Genomic DNA, 21,057 nt, shown 5'->3' with positions numbered 1-21,057 from the left:
TGGAAGTACTGTAAATGCAATGATACAGTATTCAGATTGAACCAATTGTTTATTTACCAAGGGCCATTTTCTCAAAGCATATTTGGGCTAACTCATATGATTGAAAAGCTCACCATTATTCATAGATTTTTGCAAATATTTTATCTGCCATACAAGTAAATTTTATAATAAGTCAGGAGCAATGAGAATGGTACATGTTATCCCGGGATAAAGCAAACCATGGCAATTATGGCATGTATTTCCATAATCATAGTATCTAAAAACCTTATTTAAACTCATACAAGAAAAGACTGGTTTGCATTCTAACCTTTACACATGTGACACATGGCAGAGGAAGGTACCTGTACCTTCACTGATATAGCAAAGTTGAACATGGAGTGTTTTATTCCTTCAGCAGAGGGTTTGTGGTCACAATGTGTCAGCTCTATAGAGATCAATGATTGGGGTCAGAGGTGGGCCAAGCAGGCTGGGCGCCCTAGGCAGCCCAGCCAGCCAGCTTGCCCCCTCCTTTCAACCCGTCATGTGCGCATGTGCAGTAAAGCCGTTCCCAGCGCGCATGCGCATTAAAGCCGCTCCCGCATGCATTTGCAGTAATGCTGCAAGCACATGCACTGTAACGACACTCGAGCGCGCATGGTGGGGCACATAGCGCAAGTAGAGTTCCAGGTGGGTTCTGTCTAGGGGTAGGCAGAAGAGGTAGCTGCCCAGCGCCCCCTAATCGTTGCGCCCTAGGCAGCTGCCTCTTCTGCCTACCCCCAGTTCCGGCCCTGATTAGGGTCCATTTATTTTTTGGCGTCCCATCAATTAGGATACAAAATAATGTGGATTACACTATACACAGACACATGTTAAGCATTACATATGTATGATATCAAAAGGGACCTTTGACCCAAAAATTGGTTCCTGAGGCAACAACCAAATAATGTATCACTTTTCTAGGATGCTAAATTCAATAATGAAGCCACTCCCCCAGTAGCCAAGACCAATAGGAATTAGACAAACGAAGATATGAAGATGGCAAACCAATATGGAATGAAATCGGTTATCCAGAATGCTCGGAACCTGGGTTTTGCATTTTAAAAAAATATTTAGAGCATGTTCACATGGACAGTTAGGCCAATCATTAGCGTCTGATGCATTTCCCTGTTGCCTTAACTCTGTGTTACATGCTCACAAGCTGCGATATGTCTACAGTAAAAATCTCAACAAACCATAGAGGGCACTAATACTGTATCTAAATGATGATGCTGATTTACACGCACTTTGTCATCAACATATATTAATACAAATACATACTCTAGTAGTTTCACACTATGGTTCCTGAATGTGTATATGCCATACTTCACATAGATTATGCAGTATTTTTATACAGTTAAAACATTATGTTAACCTTGTAGAAAGATTTGGGGTGGGGTCTTGTTCTTCAAGCAGGTGGAGAGTGGGAGCCATATTGAGTGTTTAAATAGTCTTGGTATACTATTGTTCTGAAAATCCTTGAGGAAGGGCACAAAACCAGTCCAAAACACTGACGTAGCATTAATTTTTAAACCAAAGGACTGTTAACCTGTGTGTTTCTATATGTTTTGAGCTACTCCAGGGTTTCCTTGTCATTAGGATCACTGTCATTCTGAAAGATGAATTTTAAAGTTTCTGTTTTTAGGTAGGTTCTCTTGCAGTATTTTTTTTAAAATTGAGTGCCATACATTCTTCCTTGTGTTTCAAGAAACCCAGCTACCACTGTTAAAAAGCACACCAAATAGCATGAAACTATCACATCATATTTCACTGTATTAATCAGCCAACTATATCAAGGAGCCATTGTTTGCCTGTAGCATGCCAAAATGTATGAAAAGTCACCCAGTTGCAATGGTTTTGTGGTTAGATAAGATGAAGGTAGAACTATTTTTAACAAAGATCTGAGCATAAGTGAAGCACATTTAACACTGGCAAATCCAGTTTGATGGTGGTAGCATTGTACTGTGCTGCTGCTTTACATTGGCAGAGAAGGTGTCACTCTGGATTTTAACACCATGCAAATATCAAGGATGAGAGTTAAGCTGGCCATTTCAAGGTCAATATTGATTGGTGACTTGACCACACACAAATTGCCAGGTTATTAGGCCATATATGAAGCCAAAACAATGCTCTCCATGACTGATATCTGATGGAGGCTTGGTCAGATATCATTTGGAAAGGCTGTAAATCCAGTTTACTTGAGGGACTGTGTCTAATCATGAATGATTTTGTCCATATTGTCTGAATTGTTGCCACAGGGATAATTAAACAGATCATCCTAATCTTGCCGACCTCTTGCATCTAAACATTTAGATTTCTCCTGACCCTAAAGTGTGGTCAAAGGTCTGGACTATTTGACTCTGTTTCTATGCAGAAATCTAGACTTAAAGTCTAGCTCCTTGTCTGTTCCCTTTAATTCTTGCCAAAATACAAGTCAATATACTAGTTTGATTTATGAAAGTCTGTAATAGCTATAAGTATTTTAAACATTAATATATTTTATAGCTTTTTGGAAAATTGAGATAAACAAAGCTTGTTTCATTTGCATGGCTGAAGTCTATACCTGTGGGATTTCAATGAAATGTAGGAACCAATGTGGTTTTATACATAATTCAGCCAGTTATGCTTTCACCACAGGTGCTTCCACCTGAATTAATCATCGTCCTCTAAAAGTTGCAGTGATTAGAAATCATGAATCATTCACATCATAATAAAGAGCTATCAAAGTCTACTCTGATGTATTCTTGCCTAATGACTCTAGCATTGTCTTTGCTAACTATAGGAATCTTTTAAGTTATAATTAGTGGTAACTTCTGAACTGAACTTCCATATGATAACTGAAAAATTACATGTAATTACTGTGCAATTTGTGCAATTTATGTTGAGCCATTAATACGTGAGAATATTAATATAAAGCATAAATCTTATTTTTTCAACTGGTGTTTGAATTTATTTAAAAGATGTGTAGCAAGACCCATTTGCCAGAACACGTGTGCAGATTGTCCACATTGGAGTTCTTGTGACAGCATTAAAGCCAAAGGGAAATGTTCTCTTTTAATAACAAAACAGTAAGTAGATGAAATATTAATGTAGGTTATGTTGTGATACACTGTAAGTCAACGCTTTTTGGCTGCCAAATACAGAATCCATTCTAGAAGATATGTCTGAGGTCTGAGTTTTCCTTTTTTTATCTACTGTATGTAATTCAAATTCAGTTTTACTCCTAACTCTTCATTCTGCCCATTACGTCTCTATTTTGATTTGCTCAGTGCCTCAGTAAATATTGAACAAAGTACAAAAAGATTAATGGTGGGTTGAGCGGGTTGCCCACTGGTAAATCAGTTAACCAAATAAACTCAATCTTTATTTTACATAAAGGCTCGGAATAGTGGCGGTTAAGTAAATTGCATGGTTCAACAATTTTATTCAATTTGATAACTGTATTTGTAGCTGTTATTTGTCTGCATACATTTCTCAGCTGCGCTACAAAATTGTAATTTACGGTATGTTATTGAATTATTCAACCATGTGATAAATTAATCATGAGATTTAAGTTTATGAATTCTTTTTGCTGGGTTGATTCCAAGGCAAATGCATCCGCAGGCAGTGTGAGACAGATGTGTTTGTGGAATTCCCTTCCTTTGCGCGATTCTCAATACTTCACAGACATCATGTTTAAATAGGGTTTAATCCAGAAGGCTCATATGAACAAGCAGAACAGAGATAAACCTTTTGCCGTCATTAAGTAAATAGTCGGAACGCAATTGGCCAGTTTCAATCATGCAAGCCATCACTTCTTCACCCTCAAAAGGAAAGATGATGGTGGTGTTTTTTGGTGCTAATAGATAAAGACGCTATTTATAGCCCCTACAGTTGTATGTACATCTACTATTTTGATGTAAAACCTTTAAGGACATGGACATGTATTTACCATATACATTTACTATAAAGGAGAAACAGCACTTCAATACCTACACTGATCCACTAATATCATAGTAACACAGTAAGTAAGGTTGAAAAAAGACACACGTCCATCAAGTTCAACCTTTTAGTTTTTTTTTTTTTTAATCTGCCTAACTGCTAGTTGATCCAGAGGAAGCCTCTCAAATTTGCCTCAGAGGGGGAAAAATTCCTTCCGGACTCCAAAATCGACTAGTCCCTGTATCAACTTGTCCTGGAAAGTGGTGGTGGAATGTGTAGTTTAATTTATGACCCTGATTGGCAGGTTGTGTGCAACCAATCTGTGTAATTGCCACTTTACTTACCCGTCTCTTTGTACCAGGAAACTGGGAGGGTCTAAACAAGGGTGAAGGGGTGGCGGACCAATTGGGACTCATAAGTGAGCTTATGCCAAGTTTGCAGTTGGATACCCATTTTCTATAGACTACGATATATTTGTCTTTATTGCCACCACATTACCACTGTAGTGTTTCACTACAGACTCAATGAATCAGCCTAATACTCATCTTATGCTTTGCATATATCGCTTAACCTAATTTAGGTTCTTCGTCTCCCTGTTCCTAACTTTATTTTAAATGTTCTCCTGGACTCACCATTTTATCTAATTTATTAGTAAACGTTAAATTTTGATTTTGTGTTTGATTATAAGACATTTATTAGTGCAGACTCAGACTTCCAACTGAAAAATATAAGGCTGAACTGGTCATAATTCACAACCTCCCCTTACTGCTCCTAACACCATTGTTTCTCAAAAGCATAGTAGGGGCAAGGACGAAATGCCCTGGTGCATCAAAATGATTACTTCGTAACAGGGAAGTTATATCCGACTTGTCCAATATGTACTGATCATTTCCTCCCCTAAGATATGGCCTTTTAAATATGGCCTATTTAGAGAAAACCATTTCATCCATGAGTCTTGAGTTTTCCTTCAAGTGTATCTCTATCACTAAAAACTTTATAAATAGCCCAGCAAATGGTGAACAAGCCTATCTGTTTGACACAATGATACATAACCAGCACACGCACTTGAATTGTCTGTATTTCTAATTGCTAGGTACTTCCATCAAACACAAATATAGTGGATACTTCACTTGCTTTCATAAATATTACATATAGTATTGCTTCACTGAATTCTTAAAGTACAGTACAAACGACACATTTGTTATGCACATAGGAATCAATGGATGGGGGGAAATGAAAGAACCCTTGGAAACAAAGAGAAAAGTGTACATTGTACAACACGAGTGAAAGCAAAACTCAAGTCAATAAGGAGGAAATATTCACAATGATATCTGAAGAAGGTACAGTAAATTCCCAGCGGGAACCAAGACCCATTAGTTACTAGTAAATAAATGCAGAGCTGTAATTTTTCAGTTGCACATTGTGGGAACAATGCATGCAGTCAAGGTGGAAGCCAAAATAGAGAAAAGAGGCTAATTGTAGTGTGGGAATAAAATAATGGCCATCAGAATGCATCAACAATTGTGAATTCCTGAATTGAGTTCCTGAATCCCTCTAGATTTAGTGAGTGCAAAAAACTTGAACACAGGATTAAAGGAAAATTCATCCTCGCAAAGCAAATTTAAATTCTTTTTTTCAATTGAAGGTTAATTTGAAAATGAGGGGGAGAATATGATCTTACTGCATTCAAGCTAATTTCTTTATGTTTTTTTTATTTTTTTTTTAATCTTCCTTCCTAGGTAATGGCACTCAGTGTTTTGTCCTGAATTGACAGGCATAGCATCTGCAGATTTTGGCACAAAAACAAAAACTAGTCATATTATCAGTAGCAATATTTCAGTAACAATATCAATAAATGTTTATTGCTAGTGATGAACAAATCTGTCCCATTTCGATTTGCTTATAAAATTGTGAAAGTCTGATAAAATTAGCAAAATGCATTAAAGTCAATGGGCTTCAAAACAATTTTTACGTGCAAGACAATTTTTTCACACTCCAAAAGCATAAAAATTGATGGGCATTTTTTTCTTATGGCGACTTTTTTGTCTCAGTGACAATTTTGGCCTTGAGACTTTTATTTGTCTTAGCAACTTTTTTGTCCAAATGCATTAAAGTCATTGGGTGGCAAACATTTCATTTTTTTTTACGTGTAACTTTTTTGTTGTGGCAAATTTTTCCACTGCAACTTTTTGCCGCATTTTCCTAGAAATATTAGCAGGTGGCGAAGTATGGAATTTCGCCACTAATCCATGCCTGGCAAATAAAGTCACTCATCACTATTTATTGCTTCTATGTTTGGGATTGGGAGAGCTTTGATTTCTTCGCTAAGAACAAGATTCTAACAAAGTTGGTTTGAGTGCAGGTTTACAAAGAAAACAAAGAAAAGCAGAGACTAGTTGATATTCCCAAGCAGAACAGAGAGATAATGTTTCTTTTATCCAACTGTTTGTTTCTGGCCTGGATCTCTGCACTGACATTTTCTGGGATTTGATGGAAGACTGTCATGTCAAAGTGTAAATGTTACAGATTAGTAAATGCATTAATAGGTTTTTATTGTGCTGGTGACCTATTTAGACTGATGAGGAGAGACTCCTGAGGATTACGCCTGCCACAGAACAGGAGCAAGGAACACTAGGTAAAAAGAGATAATTACTCACACTCGCATTTGAAGAATTCCTATGTGTTTTTTTTACTTACTGTTGTACAAAGCATCCAGTTATCTCCTTACAAGTCTGGAAAGTAGAGTTTATAAAGAAACAAGAAGAGCAAACAGAGCAATATGATAAAGCAGTCAGTTCCCTGATGTGCCAATGTACTTGGAACACTGAACAAATTCCGACATGCCCAGTGTCAGCAGGGACCAGACTGGGGCACCAACAAAACCAATTTCCTTCAGAGATAATTCAGTAGAGACTATAGTGTTTAGTTGAAACAACAACACATCTTCTTACTTCTTTTTAATTCCATTTAAATACAGTTGAGTATGAGAGGACTGCAGGCACAGAATAATCTAAACCCATCTGCATTTGTTCTAATTCTGTATGCTGGAGCCACTTTATTTATTATTGACACATTATTAACAAGGAGAAATCATGTTGCTGTTTTAGTTGAAGCTACGATATGTAAAGCAAGCAATCTATCAGGCAGTTCCCTCTCATATGATTCAATATGCAAAACAAAAATTGCTCTGTGCATACTGCAATCTATGTGTCTATACATTACAGACAATTTTAGAGAAAGACACATGAAAAAAGAAAAGAAGTTTTCTTGAAAGACACACTAACCACTTTGCATATTTTTTCTTCTATTTCTGCAATAAAATGATCAAGAGACAAATGTCTAATTGTGTGCAAGTATTGTTTCATATCTACAAAGGTATACAGCTTGCAGTTTCTGCCTTGCCTGTGAAAGTCATTATTCTTTTTCTGCATGGCCAGTAGTGATGAATCAAATGATAACAGTCTGCATCCATAATTAAGACCAATGATCTTTATGAATCTTTAGGCTAGAAATTATGTACCTTGTGCTTAAGGTTTCTGTACCATGAGGTACAGAAGCTCAATCAACAGATTACTGTCCCCTAAGATGTCCCTAAAGCTTTTATATATTTAGGGGGTTATTTATAAAAATCCGAATTTTTCTGACTTTTTAAATAAAAAAAGTCCGACCTAACTAGAATCCACATTTGCCCTTATTTATCAATTAAAATAGTCGGATTGGGAAAAAACGCAACTTTTTCAAATTGTCTCATGAAAAACCTGAATTGTTCAAGTTTGATGCCCGAAAACCACTAAAATTCATGTTTTTGTGGGAAAACCAGCGTCAAACCCTGAAAAACATTCTGTGAGGGTGAAAATATCTTCAAATGGTTAAAGGGACATATGCTATTGACTTTTACATTCATTTGGCAGTTTTTAGATGGAGTATTTTCAGATTCAGACATGGAACAGCTTTGGTGCTTAATAAATTGCAAAAAAAAAATTGCACTTTTTTTACAGCAACTTTTTGGGGTTTTGGCATCAAAATGGACGCAGAGAAAATAATGCAGCACCTTAATAAATAACCCCCTTAATATCTGTACATTCTAGCTGGGAAGAGTGGAGCTCCAATATATGGACAAACAATCCCAGGGCAAGGCATTTTTAGTAGCTTAAGGAACAAAATGTCCCAATGTCCTTAATATAATGATAATGGGTTGAGTGCAGAGGACTCTTGTATTTGTCTCTATGAATGCTGTGGTCACAGCCTCATTGCACCCTCTCTTAATGGTTTAAAAATTATTGGTGAGCACAACTTTCCCTTGCCTGTATAAAACTGCTAATTTATAAAAAGGACTCATTAAGTTTTTCTCATCAAGTTGGAGATGTACTTTCTATGTTCAGATTTGGACATGTGCCTGCACCCACACAGCTAGATTCTAATATAGAAGGTTGCCTCTCTTTATCCCATGGTAGACACAAAGATGTATTCAGCCAGCGAGAGAGTCCTTTTCATAGACATGGGCTTTTTATCCTTTACAGCACTTGTGCATATAGCACTGAGAGAAAGGCAAAGAGGGGTAATGAGAGTTTAGAAAGGCTGACTCTGTAAATTTAGAAATACACAAGGAAATAAGTGAAAATAAATAAAAGGCAAAAAACAGATAAGAGGATAATGTGTACTTGGAAAGGCACCACTCTGCGGTAACAGAATTTCTCTTTTAGCCTTATATTATTAGAGAAAAATTGATCCTGCTTCATATATATATATAAATACTTTCATTATTAATTATCTAACATTAGAGCAGCCAGGCAAGCCTTTTCTAAAGTTTACCTTTACAGTATGTAAAAGACGTCTATGGCCAGGGCCACATGGGCGGGTTTCTTCATGGTCAATACACTTATCAAAATTCCCCCTCAGGCAAACAAATGTTATTAGCATGTAAATACTAAAAGCAGGAATTCAATCTAGTACAATCAGTTCACACATAGGAAGACCAAATAGCAGAACCATTTTAATGTACACAGTAGCAGAACTAAATAAAAAGTTGAGAGATATTCTCAAGTTGTATTGGTAAATGCTTTGAGTGAAAGACATTGAGAGCCTTCTCAACCACAAGATACATTTCCTCAAGCATATTCCCAAGAAATATAAAAAAAAAACAAAGAAATGAACACTTTTGTAAGGAAATACATGAAAAAGAATGTTTTTAAAACTTGATAAATGTGCCCCAAATTCTCATTTCTAGGCCTGAAATGAATAAGTAACAAACTCGATCTTTCTAGGGTCCTGCAAATGCTTCCATATAGTTACCCATTGCTCACAATGGGGTTGGGTCTTCAGGGCATAGAGTAAGGTACACGTCACACACCCATTGAAAGTGTATACACTATAGGGCAAATTTACTTACCTCTAAAGTTGCACCAGCGTTGGCTTCACCGAACTTCCCCGCATTTCGCCAGGCGTAGATCCGTCAGGGCTGCGCAAATTCATGAAGATCCAAAGTTGCGCACAATTTACCGATCGTTTGTGAAGTTGAGCTAGCCATATTACGATCAGCAGTTCGAAGTTACACTAGCGATGGCATATTTGCATATAGGGTGCAGTTAAAGTACAATGGCTGTATATGCAGCAGCAAACACTACACAAGGCCAGGGAACCTTAATAAATGTGTTCTAATGCCCTACACATGTGCCCACAGTATAGTTTAGGTGCTATATGTTATCAAATGTAGGGGGGAAGGAGGGTACGCTAAAAAAAAATTTCGATCTTTTTCAGTCTATCCCCCTATAAAAAGTAAAAGATGCCAGCATTTTTTTGGGACTTAGAAAAAATTTAAACTTTTTTGGACCAATCCCTATTGCACTTCGTCTGGTCTGAGGTGGCAAAGTAAAGTCTGGTGATAGAGGTAACATTCAGGAAAATCCTCAACTTAGTGAATTAGCGTAGTTACGTCCCTTCGCCAGAGCGCAACTTCGCCTGGCGTAAGGGTGCGAAGTAGCGCTAGAGTAGATCCATTTCACTAGAAAATTTACGCCAGCGCCCGTTAGTAAATCAGCGAAGTGGCAAAATGACGTCACGCTGGCGAATTTTCGCTAGTGTTAGCCACTTCGCCCTTTAGTAAATTTGCCCCTATGCACAGATGTCCAGGATGACCTCTGCTATATTATTCATTTATTGGTGCAGATCACTGCCTTTAAATCTATGAATAAAATCCTTTGCAGGATTGGTGACAAAGTCAGACAGCATGTCACACAACTAAGTGCACAATATGATTTTAGGCTGCAGTGAAAACTTGAGATGCTCAAAGGGGAAATAGTAAACTAGAAAAAGAAAAAGAAACAAGCTATGCGTGTCAAAGATTCAGCCAGGGGTATTTTGTTAAGAGATGTATTCCTTTCAACATCATAAAGCTGCACAACTGCTAACCTTTCAAGCTGTTCTTTTGCTGCCTCTGGATATCATTTGCTAGGAGGTAGTGACTATATCTATTACCTTAAAAAAATAATAACTTTCAAACCCCCCCCCAACAAATGACAGGCCTTCGAATTTTCCTATCTGAAAGAGTGCAGCTACACATTGGTTTGAATAAAAAAAATGAAATGTTGCAAACCTTCCATTTGGAACAATAAATATAGACAATTGAGTCATACTAACAGACATGGTAAAGGCCAAGACCTTAAGCCAGGATTCAAGGTCAAAAGTAAATTTAATAATGTATAAATTAAATGTGACATCAGTATGGTCCCTAAAATGCAGTTTACAATGAAGGGTATTTGAGTTAAAGAACAGCTAGAGGAAAAAAAGATATTACCAAGTTGCCATATCTGAGCAAAAACACATTTACTCCCACTGTTTCCATATGTCTTTCTAAATTTGTGATTATACTGTAATCACCATCTCATGTATTGCAGATTGTATAACTCACTGACCTCTAGCAGTAATAGAGGGAATTGGGGACCACCAGGTCGAAGTATATTGGTCGCCAATGTGACTAACTAATATACTTGGACTCTTAAAGGGATACTGTCATGGGAAAACATGTTTTTTTCAAAACACATGAGTTAATAGTCCTGTTCCAGCAGACTCTCAAAAGAGCAAACAGATTTTTTTTATATTCAATTTTGAAATCTGACATGGGGCTAGACATATTGTCGGTTTCCCAGCTGCCACAGTCATGTGACTTGTCCAAGCACTTTAGGATCGAACGACTTTCTGGCAGGCTGTTATTTCTCCTACTTAATGTAACTGAATCAGTCTCAGTGGGACTAGGCTTTTACTATTGAGTGTTGTTCGTATATCTACCAGGCAGCAGTTATCTTGTGTTAGGGAGCTGTTATCTGGTTACCTTCCCATTGTTCTGTTGTTAAAGGAAAACTATACCCCCCAAACAATGTAGGTCTCTATTAAAAGATACTGAGTGAAACAGCTCATGTGTAAAACCCTGCTTCATGTAAATGAACCATTATCATAATAATATACTTTTTAGTAGTATGTGCCATTGGGTAATCATAAATAGAAAATTGCCATTTTAAAAAAATAAGGGCCGCCCCCAGAGATCGTAAGATTCACTGTGCACACATACAAACCACATGTTAGGTCACATGAGCCAATTAACAGACAGAGTTCTGCCTTTTGCTTCCTCACTTCTTCCTGTTACAGTTAGTGTTGTAGTATTTCTGGTCAGGTGATCTCTGAGGCAGCACAGATAGAGTCACGAAATGGTGGTTCAAGGCAAGAGATGTAAAAGGGCAATATTTATGTAAATATATATTCCAGTTTGGAAAGATTCTTTAATATGTCATTCAATTTGATATAAACTATCTGTTGCTTAAGTGTTCATTTTGGGGGTATAGTTTTCCTTTAAGCTGCTGGGGTGGGGAGGGAGAGGGTGGCATCACTCCAACTTTCTGAAGTTTATCAGAGCACATGTCACATGACTGGGGGCAGCTGGGACACTGACAATATGTCTAGCCCCATGTCAGATTTCAAAAATATAAAAAAATCTGTTTGCTCTTTTGAAAAATGGATTTCAGAGCAGAATTCTGCTGGAGCAGCACTATTAACTGATGCGATTTGAAAAAATCATGCTTTCACATGACAGTATCCCTTTAAGGTGTGTAATCTGCTATTACCTATATATCAGGTAGGCTATAGCTGATAAGTGCTCTCTCTCTCTCTCTCTCTCTCGCTCTCGCTCTCTATATATATATTTATATAAACCAATCTGCAACAAAACCGCACTTACAGGACTTACAATGTGCAAAACAAAAAAGTATTTTATTAGGATGTTTCGGCTCCTACACTTGAAAACCTGGGTCCTGGTTTTAGTCCAACACATTTATATAAGTTTCATAGCAATGCTTTGTCCAGAAAATCTCAGCGCCTAGCACCATTGTATTAGTACTGCACATGGTACCATCAGAACAACACAACCACTTTACAGAAATGATATGCCTGTGCCGTTAGCAAGTTTATTTCCATTTTATTTGGCTATACTGATGCCCAGATGCTCATCTCCACATGAATGAATAAGCATTTTTGTTTCTGTTCTGTTAATGCGTACATTGACAATATCCACCTTTGGTAAACGCAGTAAATAATCACATTGCATGCAGCTAAATGGCTTCTCTGTAAATGAAGGATTTGGGTAGGTTTTGCCTCACAAATATCCGGATGGCTGCCGACTGTCAGTAAAATGAATTTCTCACTTTGAAGCAAGCTCCTGTGGAACATAAAAATATAAATTGGACTTTTGTATTGCATCATTTCCAGACTCATGTTTCCTGTAAACCAACAGATTATCCTATGCTTTTATCATGTACATATACACCTTTTTTTTCCAATTGCAGCATTTTGAATGCTTTTTGTGATTCAAAGATTGGATATTTACAGAGTTCTCTGGCAGGAAAATAGTAAAAATACAATAGCATCATAAAATGAGTGAAATTTGCTAGGGTTGCATAATCCTCCTTGCTTCATGTCACTTGCCATTAGCCAGAGTTTGCCCACTGTATTTCATTTTCCTAAGTGATGCAGAATAGATGTTTGCATAGCACATTGTTTACATATGTACTGGAATAAATACATGACTTGGAGGTAAGTGCAAGGTAAATTTATCTGGAATATGATAGCATATCTGAATGACAACAGATGGATCCCAAAAGCAGATGGACAGAGCAGCAAACTGTTAGGAACCCAGTCGTTTTTAATTAGTCTTGAGTAACTCTAGACTTTCTCTTGGCTGGATGATTACATAAAGGCATAGCTTGTTGATTATTAGATTCATTTTGTCCTGTTGTTAATTCCCATTGACCCTGGTTTGATTCTTTTTCTTGAACTGGATTTTATAAAGAATATATTTGGTTTCTTTAACAGCACACCCTTGAAAATGAACGCTAAATGTTGAGCTCTCAAACCGTCATTGAGTTCATCTGGAGCATCATCTATTAGTGCAGTGATGGCTTGGAAAAATAAAACAGAAAAGCTTTCATGGAAGTTAACTATTGAACGGTGTCAGGAGTCAATGCATTGATCCCAATGGAGCATCACTGGCACTTCTTGAAAATTGAGGTGCATGGATTTGTAAATCAAAAAGCAGAATTCTAAGCATAGACGGGGAATCCAGAGCAGTGGTTGCAGCTATCTTTCACGATTTGTCATTTTGCTTATGGTTTAATTTTTCCCAGAAAAGATAAAAACAATAAATGCCAAGGTCATAAACACTTCAGAACAGTGAGGTTGTGGAATGCACTGCCGGGTGATGTTGTGATGGCTGATTCAGTTAATGCCTTTAAGAATGGCTTGGATGATTTTTTGGACAGACATAATATCAAAGGCTATTGTGATACTAAGCTCTATAGTTAGTATAGGTATGGGTATATATAATTTAATTAAAAGTAGGGAGGGGTGGGTGTATGGATGCTGGGTTTTCATTTGGAGGGGTTGAACTTGATGGACTTTGTCTTTTTTCAACCCAATTTAACTATGTAACTATGTAATTTAGAATGAGGGTTCAAGCTTGAATAGCAACAGCTATAATGTGAGCAACTTGCTTCAAATATATCTGCTGTAGATGACTAACGGCAGAATAGCTTACAAGTTCTAGCTCTTTTCAAGAATTCTACAGTGAAATATATCATGCCACCCAAATTTCACAATTGCATGAGTGTAACAACTTTGCTGCGTTTTCATTTGGAGGGGTTGAACTTGATGGACTTTGTCTTTTTTTCAACCCAATTTAACTATGTAACTAACTATGTAAAAAAAAATGTCTTGGAATATAGATTTTAGATTTTTTTCCACTCTTTGCACTTCTCTACATTTAATTGAAGAATGATATTTGTGACATTCCTGGAACAGGTATCTTTTTTTCCTTTACTTAAGAACACCAAAGGTGCATAAGTGCCAGAAAATATATAAATTGTCTAACTTGGACTAACTGGGAACTAGAATGTGTGAATTATCTACCCATGAAGATGGTGGGAACCATCATAACAGTAGCATATGCAATGACAATCCAACCAAGGGTCTACCAAAAAACCTTGGATAACATTCCCATTCTCCAAGTTATCTCTATTCCCCCCTTTTTACTAATCTTGCGCATAGATTCTTATCTTTACATACTCTCTCATCTATCCATCCCTCTCTTCATATTCTTATGCAGAAATTGGGAATGGCCATGAAATAGGCAAACAAGGTTAAATGCTTTCTAAAGCAGAAGGGCTCTCCAACACTTGGGCCCACCGGGAGTTTTCCTGGTAGCCTGGTGGGCCAGTCTGACACTGACTACAAGATCAATTATGATGCAAAAGCACCATTTTGCACCTACCCTGGCCACAGACAAAATCTATATAATGTAATCCAGGAACATGAAAACAAAAAAGTTTATTGAATATGTTAGGTCATTTAATGTATATTGTATACTGGACAAAGTGTTATAGTAACAAAACAAAGTTCTGTGTATTCCTAAGGGTTGCACTGAATCCCAAATCCTTAGCAAAAGTTTTTGCTGAATACTGAACCAAATCCAAAAATGTAAGGAAGGGTTAAAGAGAACTTAACACTTGTGCATGTGTCTGAAAAAAATTTCTTTGTTTTTGTGATGAAAAGTCACATGATTTTAAGGATTTTGATTCTGGTTAAACCAGGAACTTGGATTAGGATTGGCACCTTTTGAAGCAGCCGAGCAGGGGGGCGGGCCGTGATGTCAGAGGGCAGGGCCGTGACATAGGTGGGCGTGTCAGGGGCTGATTTGCCGATCGCTGTGTCAATCAAGGGAATCCTGCTCGGTTTTTCTTATTTGGAAAACTGGGCAGCAAGTTTTGACCCAGGCAGCACTTCAAAATACTGGGCTGTCCGGGTCAAAACTGGACAGGTGGCAACCCTAACTTGGATTCAAAAATATATAGTATAGTTTGCAACCAATATGCTTACGGTTGCCACCTGTACGGTTTTGACCACTTAAAAATAAATATTTAACTCTGTATTCTGATGCTGTTTTGAACATGTAGAAAAATGTATTATCAGTTATTTCTTATTGCCTACATGCTATATTTGCATACATAAACTCACCTAAAGTAACGTTGTAATTTGCTCTATGACCAATGCCTGTTTTATTAACTATGGTTTTCAATGCCTGATACAAGTAAAAGTAAATCATGTGTAATAGTAGTAAAAAGAAGCAGGTCTGATTAACCAAAGAACATTTTGTTGCCATAATCCAAATGACCTTAAGTAGAAGAAAATAAATCTATTTGCTTTCAGAAATATCCCAAAATATGATGGCCTTGCATTACATTTGGAGCAATATTTTGATCGCTTGCAAATGAGCATGGACAAATCTCCAAGATTAAGGGGCAGATGTATGAAGGGTCGAATATCGAGGGTTAATTAACCCTCGATATTCGACTAGGAACTAAAATCGTTCGACTTCGAATATCGAAGTCGAACGATTTAGCGCAAATCCTGCGATCGAACGATCGAAGGATTTTAATACAACGATCGAAGGAATATCCTTCGATCAAAAAATCACAGGCAAGCCTTTGGGGACCTTCCCCATAGGCTAACATTGACTTCGGTAGATTTTAGCTGCCAAAGTAGGGGGTCGAAGTTTTTCTTAAAGAGACAGTACTTCGACTATCGAATGGTCGAATAGTCGAACGATTTTTAGTTCGAATCGGTCGATTCGAAGTCAAAGTAGTAGTCGAAGGTCGAAGTAGCCCATTCAATGGTCGAAGTAGCCCAAAAAACACTTCGAAATTCGAAGTTTTTTTAATTCGAATCCTTCACTCGAGCTTAGTAAATCTGCCCCTTAATATCCCCATGCTTTAAAAGAATCACCAGGAAACCTTACTATTCAGTAGCCGGAAGCTGCAATACTTATAATTAAATATGGAGAATTAATATTGTTTGTTTTGCATACAGCCAAATGTAATACGTTACTTTTATAACTGCAATGAGAATAGAATCTATGATTTAAACCATTAAAGCTGCTAACAGTGCTGGGTAAGCTAAAAATGTTATCCTTCAGCACAAGTCCAATATGAACCTACAGCAAGTCAGTATGTAAAGACTATAACATCACTGCCTGCTCTACAGTACTTTATACTTTAAAGATCCATAAAAAGGTCAGCATATAAAATAACTAGCAACTCACAGGACTGCATTATTGACTTTCATACTTTCTAGAGTCGACTATTGGAACACAAAGATGTGTAATTTACCAGATAATCCACATTAAATTAAGATCTAACCCTGACTGCTCTTCAGCATATGATAAATGATGCCAATGTCAATCCAATTAACCTTTGCAGCAGGTCAGTAAATGAGGGCAACTAAGTTAGTTATAAAACTATGGGAAATGAGAACTTATCCCAGCATTAAAGATGTAACAGCTCTTGTCTAGACATTGGGGGGCACATTTACTAAGGGTCGAATATCGAGGGTTAATTAACCCTCGAATTTGACCCTCGAGGTAAAATCCTTTGACTTCGAATATCAAAGTCGAAGGATTTACTGCAAATCCTACAATCGATCGATTTTCTTTCGATCAGAAAAAGCTTAGAAAACTTATGGGGAAGGTCCCCATAGGCTAACATTGTAGCTTGGTAAGTTTAAAGTGGCGAAGTATGTAGTCAAAGGTTTTTTTAAAGAGACAGTACTTCGACTATCGAATGGTCGAATAGTCGAATGATTTTTATTTCGAATTGTTCGAGTCAAAGTCAAAGTCGTAGTTGAAGGTCGAAGTAGCCTATTCGATGGTCGAAGTACCCAAAAAAAACCTTCGAAATTCGAAGTTTTTTTTTTAAAAAAAAGTTTTTATTTAACACTTGGCTATACATCAAATCAGTGCAGCATTACAAGTACACAAATAGACATATAACATATCCTTTCAACTACACACAGATAGTGGAACCATGTCAGTACTCTGAACAAAGTCCTGGAAAACCTCACTCAATCTGTGATATTGGAAAGACATCCACCCACTGACCCCAAACCTTATCAAACTTGTCGGGAAGCCCTCTGGCTTCGTAGGTCAGTTTTATTAATGGAAGCATACAATTAACCAGATTAGACCACTGTTTAAGTGTAGGGGGTTGGGGTTGGATCCAGTGCATAACAATAACCTTTCTTGCATAGAATAGTAAGGATCTATACATAATTCTGGTGTGACTGCGGGGAACTAACTCGGCTACAGCACCCAGTAAGCACGCCTCAGGGGACAGCACCTGTGGTAGGTCCAAATAATCGCTGAGGCATCTCACCACATCCCTCCAAAACCGTAGAATTATAGGGCACTCCCAAATCATGTGAATGAAGTTCGCAGAAAGTTGATGGCAACGTGGACAGGCTGAGGATTTGTTAGGGAAAACCCTATGCAATCTGGCAGGGGAGTAGTAAAAGAAGTGTAAAATTTTAAAGTTGATCAATCTGTCCCTGGTGGAAACCAAGAAGTTATAGGCATTATCAGTGGCTTCCTCCCATATGTCCTCAGAGATTGCAGGTATTGCCTCTTGCCATCTGCGAAGTGCCAATTGGAAGGGAGAGGCCTTTGCCTCCTGCAGATTCCTATATAGGGAAGACACCATCTTCAGGGAGGATGCCTGACGAAGTGTATTCCCAACATCAAATCTATGCATCAGTGGGTTATATCCCCCAAATTGAGCATTAAATGCATGTTTCAGTTGCAGATACCTAAACTTATCTATAGGAATACCCAACAGCCTCTCCTGTAGCCGGAGAAGAGATGGAAAGGCACCTTGCTCCAGCAGGTCACCCAAGGTTTTAATGTGGAACCTGGTCCAGTAAATAAAGTCAGGGAGATTGCGGAAATGTGTGAGATGTGAGTTGCCCCAAAGAGGGGTGTATTGCGAAATCAGGAATGGGGAGATATTGTACATCCGCAGGGCGATTTGCCAGGCCCGATATGGTGTCTGAAGGACAGGAGGCAATGGGTTTGAATCCTTCAATATACGCAAAGGACAGTGGAGTAAAGACTCTAATGACCCTAATATTAGTGCATGCAGAAGCATATTGGGGGTTTTCAGCATTGGGATTAAACCACTCATGAATGTGGGACAGTTGTGCCGCTAGGTAGTACAACCATAGATCAGGCAGACTAAGACCCCCCCGTGATGTGGGCGCTGTAAGGGATTTCCAAGAAATTCTAGGTTGTTTTACTGCCCATATGAAGGTTAATAGCTCCGTGTTGAGTTTCCTAAAAAATTCTTTTGGTATAGCCGTTGGAGCATTCCTAAAGTAGTACAAAAATTTCGGGAGATAAACCATCTTGAAGATGTTAATCCTTCCCCACATGGTAAGAGGAAGTTTCCGCCACTGTGTGACTGCTGTTGTGAATTTCGCCAATTGTGGAGAAAGATTAAGATCTCGAAACTCTGATTCCTTTGGTGATATGCGGATACCCAGATATTTTATTTCAGACGCCCATTTAAGGTCGGTATCTGAAAGTTGCTGCAGAGAGGGAATATTATCAATTGGCATAATAAGGGACTTGTGAAATTCGAAGTTTTTTTACTTCGAATCCTTCACTGGAGCTTAGAAAATGTGCCCCAAAGTGACAAGCAACTCTTCTGGGCACAATTAATACAATGAGGACACCATAGCTTTCTAGTGCACTCGAGTGAGACTGTAAAAATCAATCTACAGCAGGTTACAAAGTGAGATATCATCCCAGTTTTCCAATTGCTGCAAATCTCAAAGTTTACATATTTAATCCAAGTGCTGCCCAGTATCAGCTGTGCCCAGTTGTGGTCTAAGGTTTCCAGGTGGCACATAACTTCACTGAAAGTGGTCCACTGATCAGTAAATAGATGTGTCACTCCCAAGTACATTATCTTCAAGGTTTATCACAATTAAATAAAGCAATTTGCTGCAAAGCTCCCAAAATTAAGTAACAAAGTTTCTGTGGGATGCTGGTTCATTAAAATAAAATTTCCAAAATTAATCTTGGAAAAAATCGTATTTAGTTAGCACAAGTCTGCCACTACTCTGTTCTCTATTGGCATTGTTACATATTTTATTGTTTCCTCTACTATTCCGGATGTGTCTCCAGAGTATAAATAAAAAAGAAGTATGTTAAGCTGAGAAAAATATGATAGGAAAGGGATAAACATGGGTTATTAGACTGAAAAAAGTTTGCTGGACTGTCTCTTTAGCAAATGAAAAAGGGTAAAGGGTTGCTGTAACAGCACAAGGTAACGCATCTGCAACATACAGTACATGTAATCATCAATGGCACATAGCAGGTGCAGGGAATACATATGCAGGTATCAGTTTCACATCCTTACAAATCATTTGTGACCAATGAAGCAAATATACTCATGTGTCACCACATCTTATTTGCTGAAAAGGTTAAAGCAGTTACTAAAGAGAAGGGTGATCAGTGCATGATTTTATAGCACCTAGCAGTCTCCCCAAGGTGTAAGCCACATTCTGACACCTGAGGTCACATTCAGAATCATTAGATGTTCTCTTCCATAATGAAACACATAGCATTCCTATCATGCAGGTCTTGTCTCTCTCAGCATTGGGACAGTTCTAAAACACATCACTGGGCATCGATGAAGCTTGGCAAAATTACATGAATGGCAAAGGTGTTTCAAGCACTGTCTGAGTTGCATATTCAGAGGAATTAACTATCATTAGTGTATCATTATAGTAACAACTATTTTAAGCTCCCCCATACATATATTTTCAAAGATTTAAGCAATTCCATGCACTGTACTTTATACAAGCATTTATTCCAGTGCTAGGGTTAAGGCATATACATATTTGAATGAACTCACCAACTGTAAAGTGCAAATGAAAATCAAAGTGCAGCTCCCTGTACAACATCCCATGTTGCAAGTATGAGCACACAGTACCTTGCAGAGCCAACAGAGGCACGGAACACAAGTGCTGCTCAACTGCTCCTGATACACGGCACCAGTTTCTTGCAGCTCTTGCTCAGATTCAGCACTTGCACAAGCAGCCAAGCCCAGAGAAAGGTTCCTGGGTCGCTGTCCAGGGCTTTCAGAACATGCCTAGCAAAGTATCAATTCCACCAACACATCTCAATGTACCAGTGATTCCACACAGCTCCCACGATCACAAACACAGACCAAATGCAAAGAAAATATAACTAGAATTCAGACCACCCTTCCTTTTTACGTTTGACTTTTGACTACTGTCTATGTCGGATGAAGGCTTTTTACTGCCATCTACTGGATACAATCATGGCAAGTTCACTGAGCTTCACTGTGGCTGAGTTCCATAGGACTGTCATCCCTGCTAGCTTAAAATTCTATTATGCAGTACTAGAAAGTAACATACAGGATAAACTTGCAGGGAGGATGAAATAAAAACATTAGGGTTATATTGTCAAGTATCTGTACCCTAGTATAAGAGGTACCTATAAATCTTTCCAGTTTTTGATAAATGTCCACATTACATAACTATGCATAACCGTAAAAGCACAAACTTACCATTGTGTAAATATAAGCAGAATACACAATATTACACAGTAAAAAAAGACCAAACATAAAATGTACTCAGCCTTGGAAACTTTATGTTCCCAATAAAGAAATATAATCAAAATTATAGGAGTCATTTACATTAGGGATGCACCGAATCTAGGATTCG

General features: G+C 37.9%; 1 protein-coding gene across 1 annotated transcript in view; it reads right to left on the bottom strand.

Moving 5' to 3' along the window:
* Nucleotides 1-20,626, bottom strand: part of LOC108718582 (sodium/potassium-transporting ATPase subunit beta-1-interacting protein 3) — a 332,805-nt gene extending 312,179 nt beyond the window's left edge. Inside the window, exon 1 of the mRNA XM_041566439.1 lies at nt 20,223-20,626. Within this exon, the coding sequence (XP_041422373.1) occupies nt 20,223-20,276 (54 nt within the window). The 5' untranslated portion in view covers nt 20,277-20,626. The remainder of the gene's footprint in view (nt 1-20,222) is intronic.
* Nucleotides 20,627-21,057: the final 431 nt, after the last annotated feature.

This window comes from Xenopus laevis, chromosome 6L, assembly GCF_017654675.1.
Source record: "Xenopus laevis strain J_2021 chromosome 6L, Xenopus_laevis_v10.1, whole genome shotgun sequence".
Lineage (NCBI taxonomy): Eukaryota > Metazoa > Chordata > Amphibia > Anura > Pipidae > Xenopus > Xenopus laevis.
The sequence above is the reverse complement of the archived record's forward strand: the minus strand, read 5'-3'. Positions and strand labels throughout refer to the sequence as shown.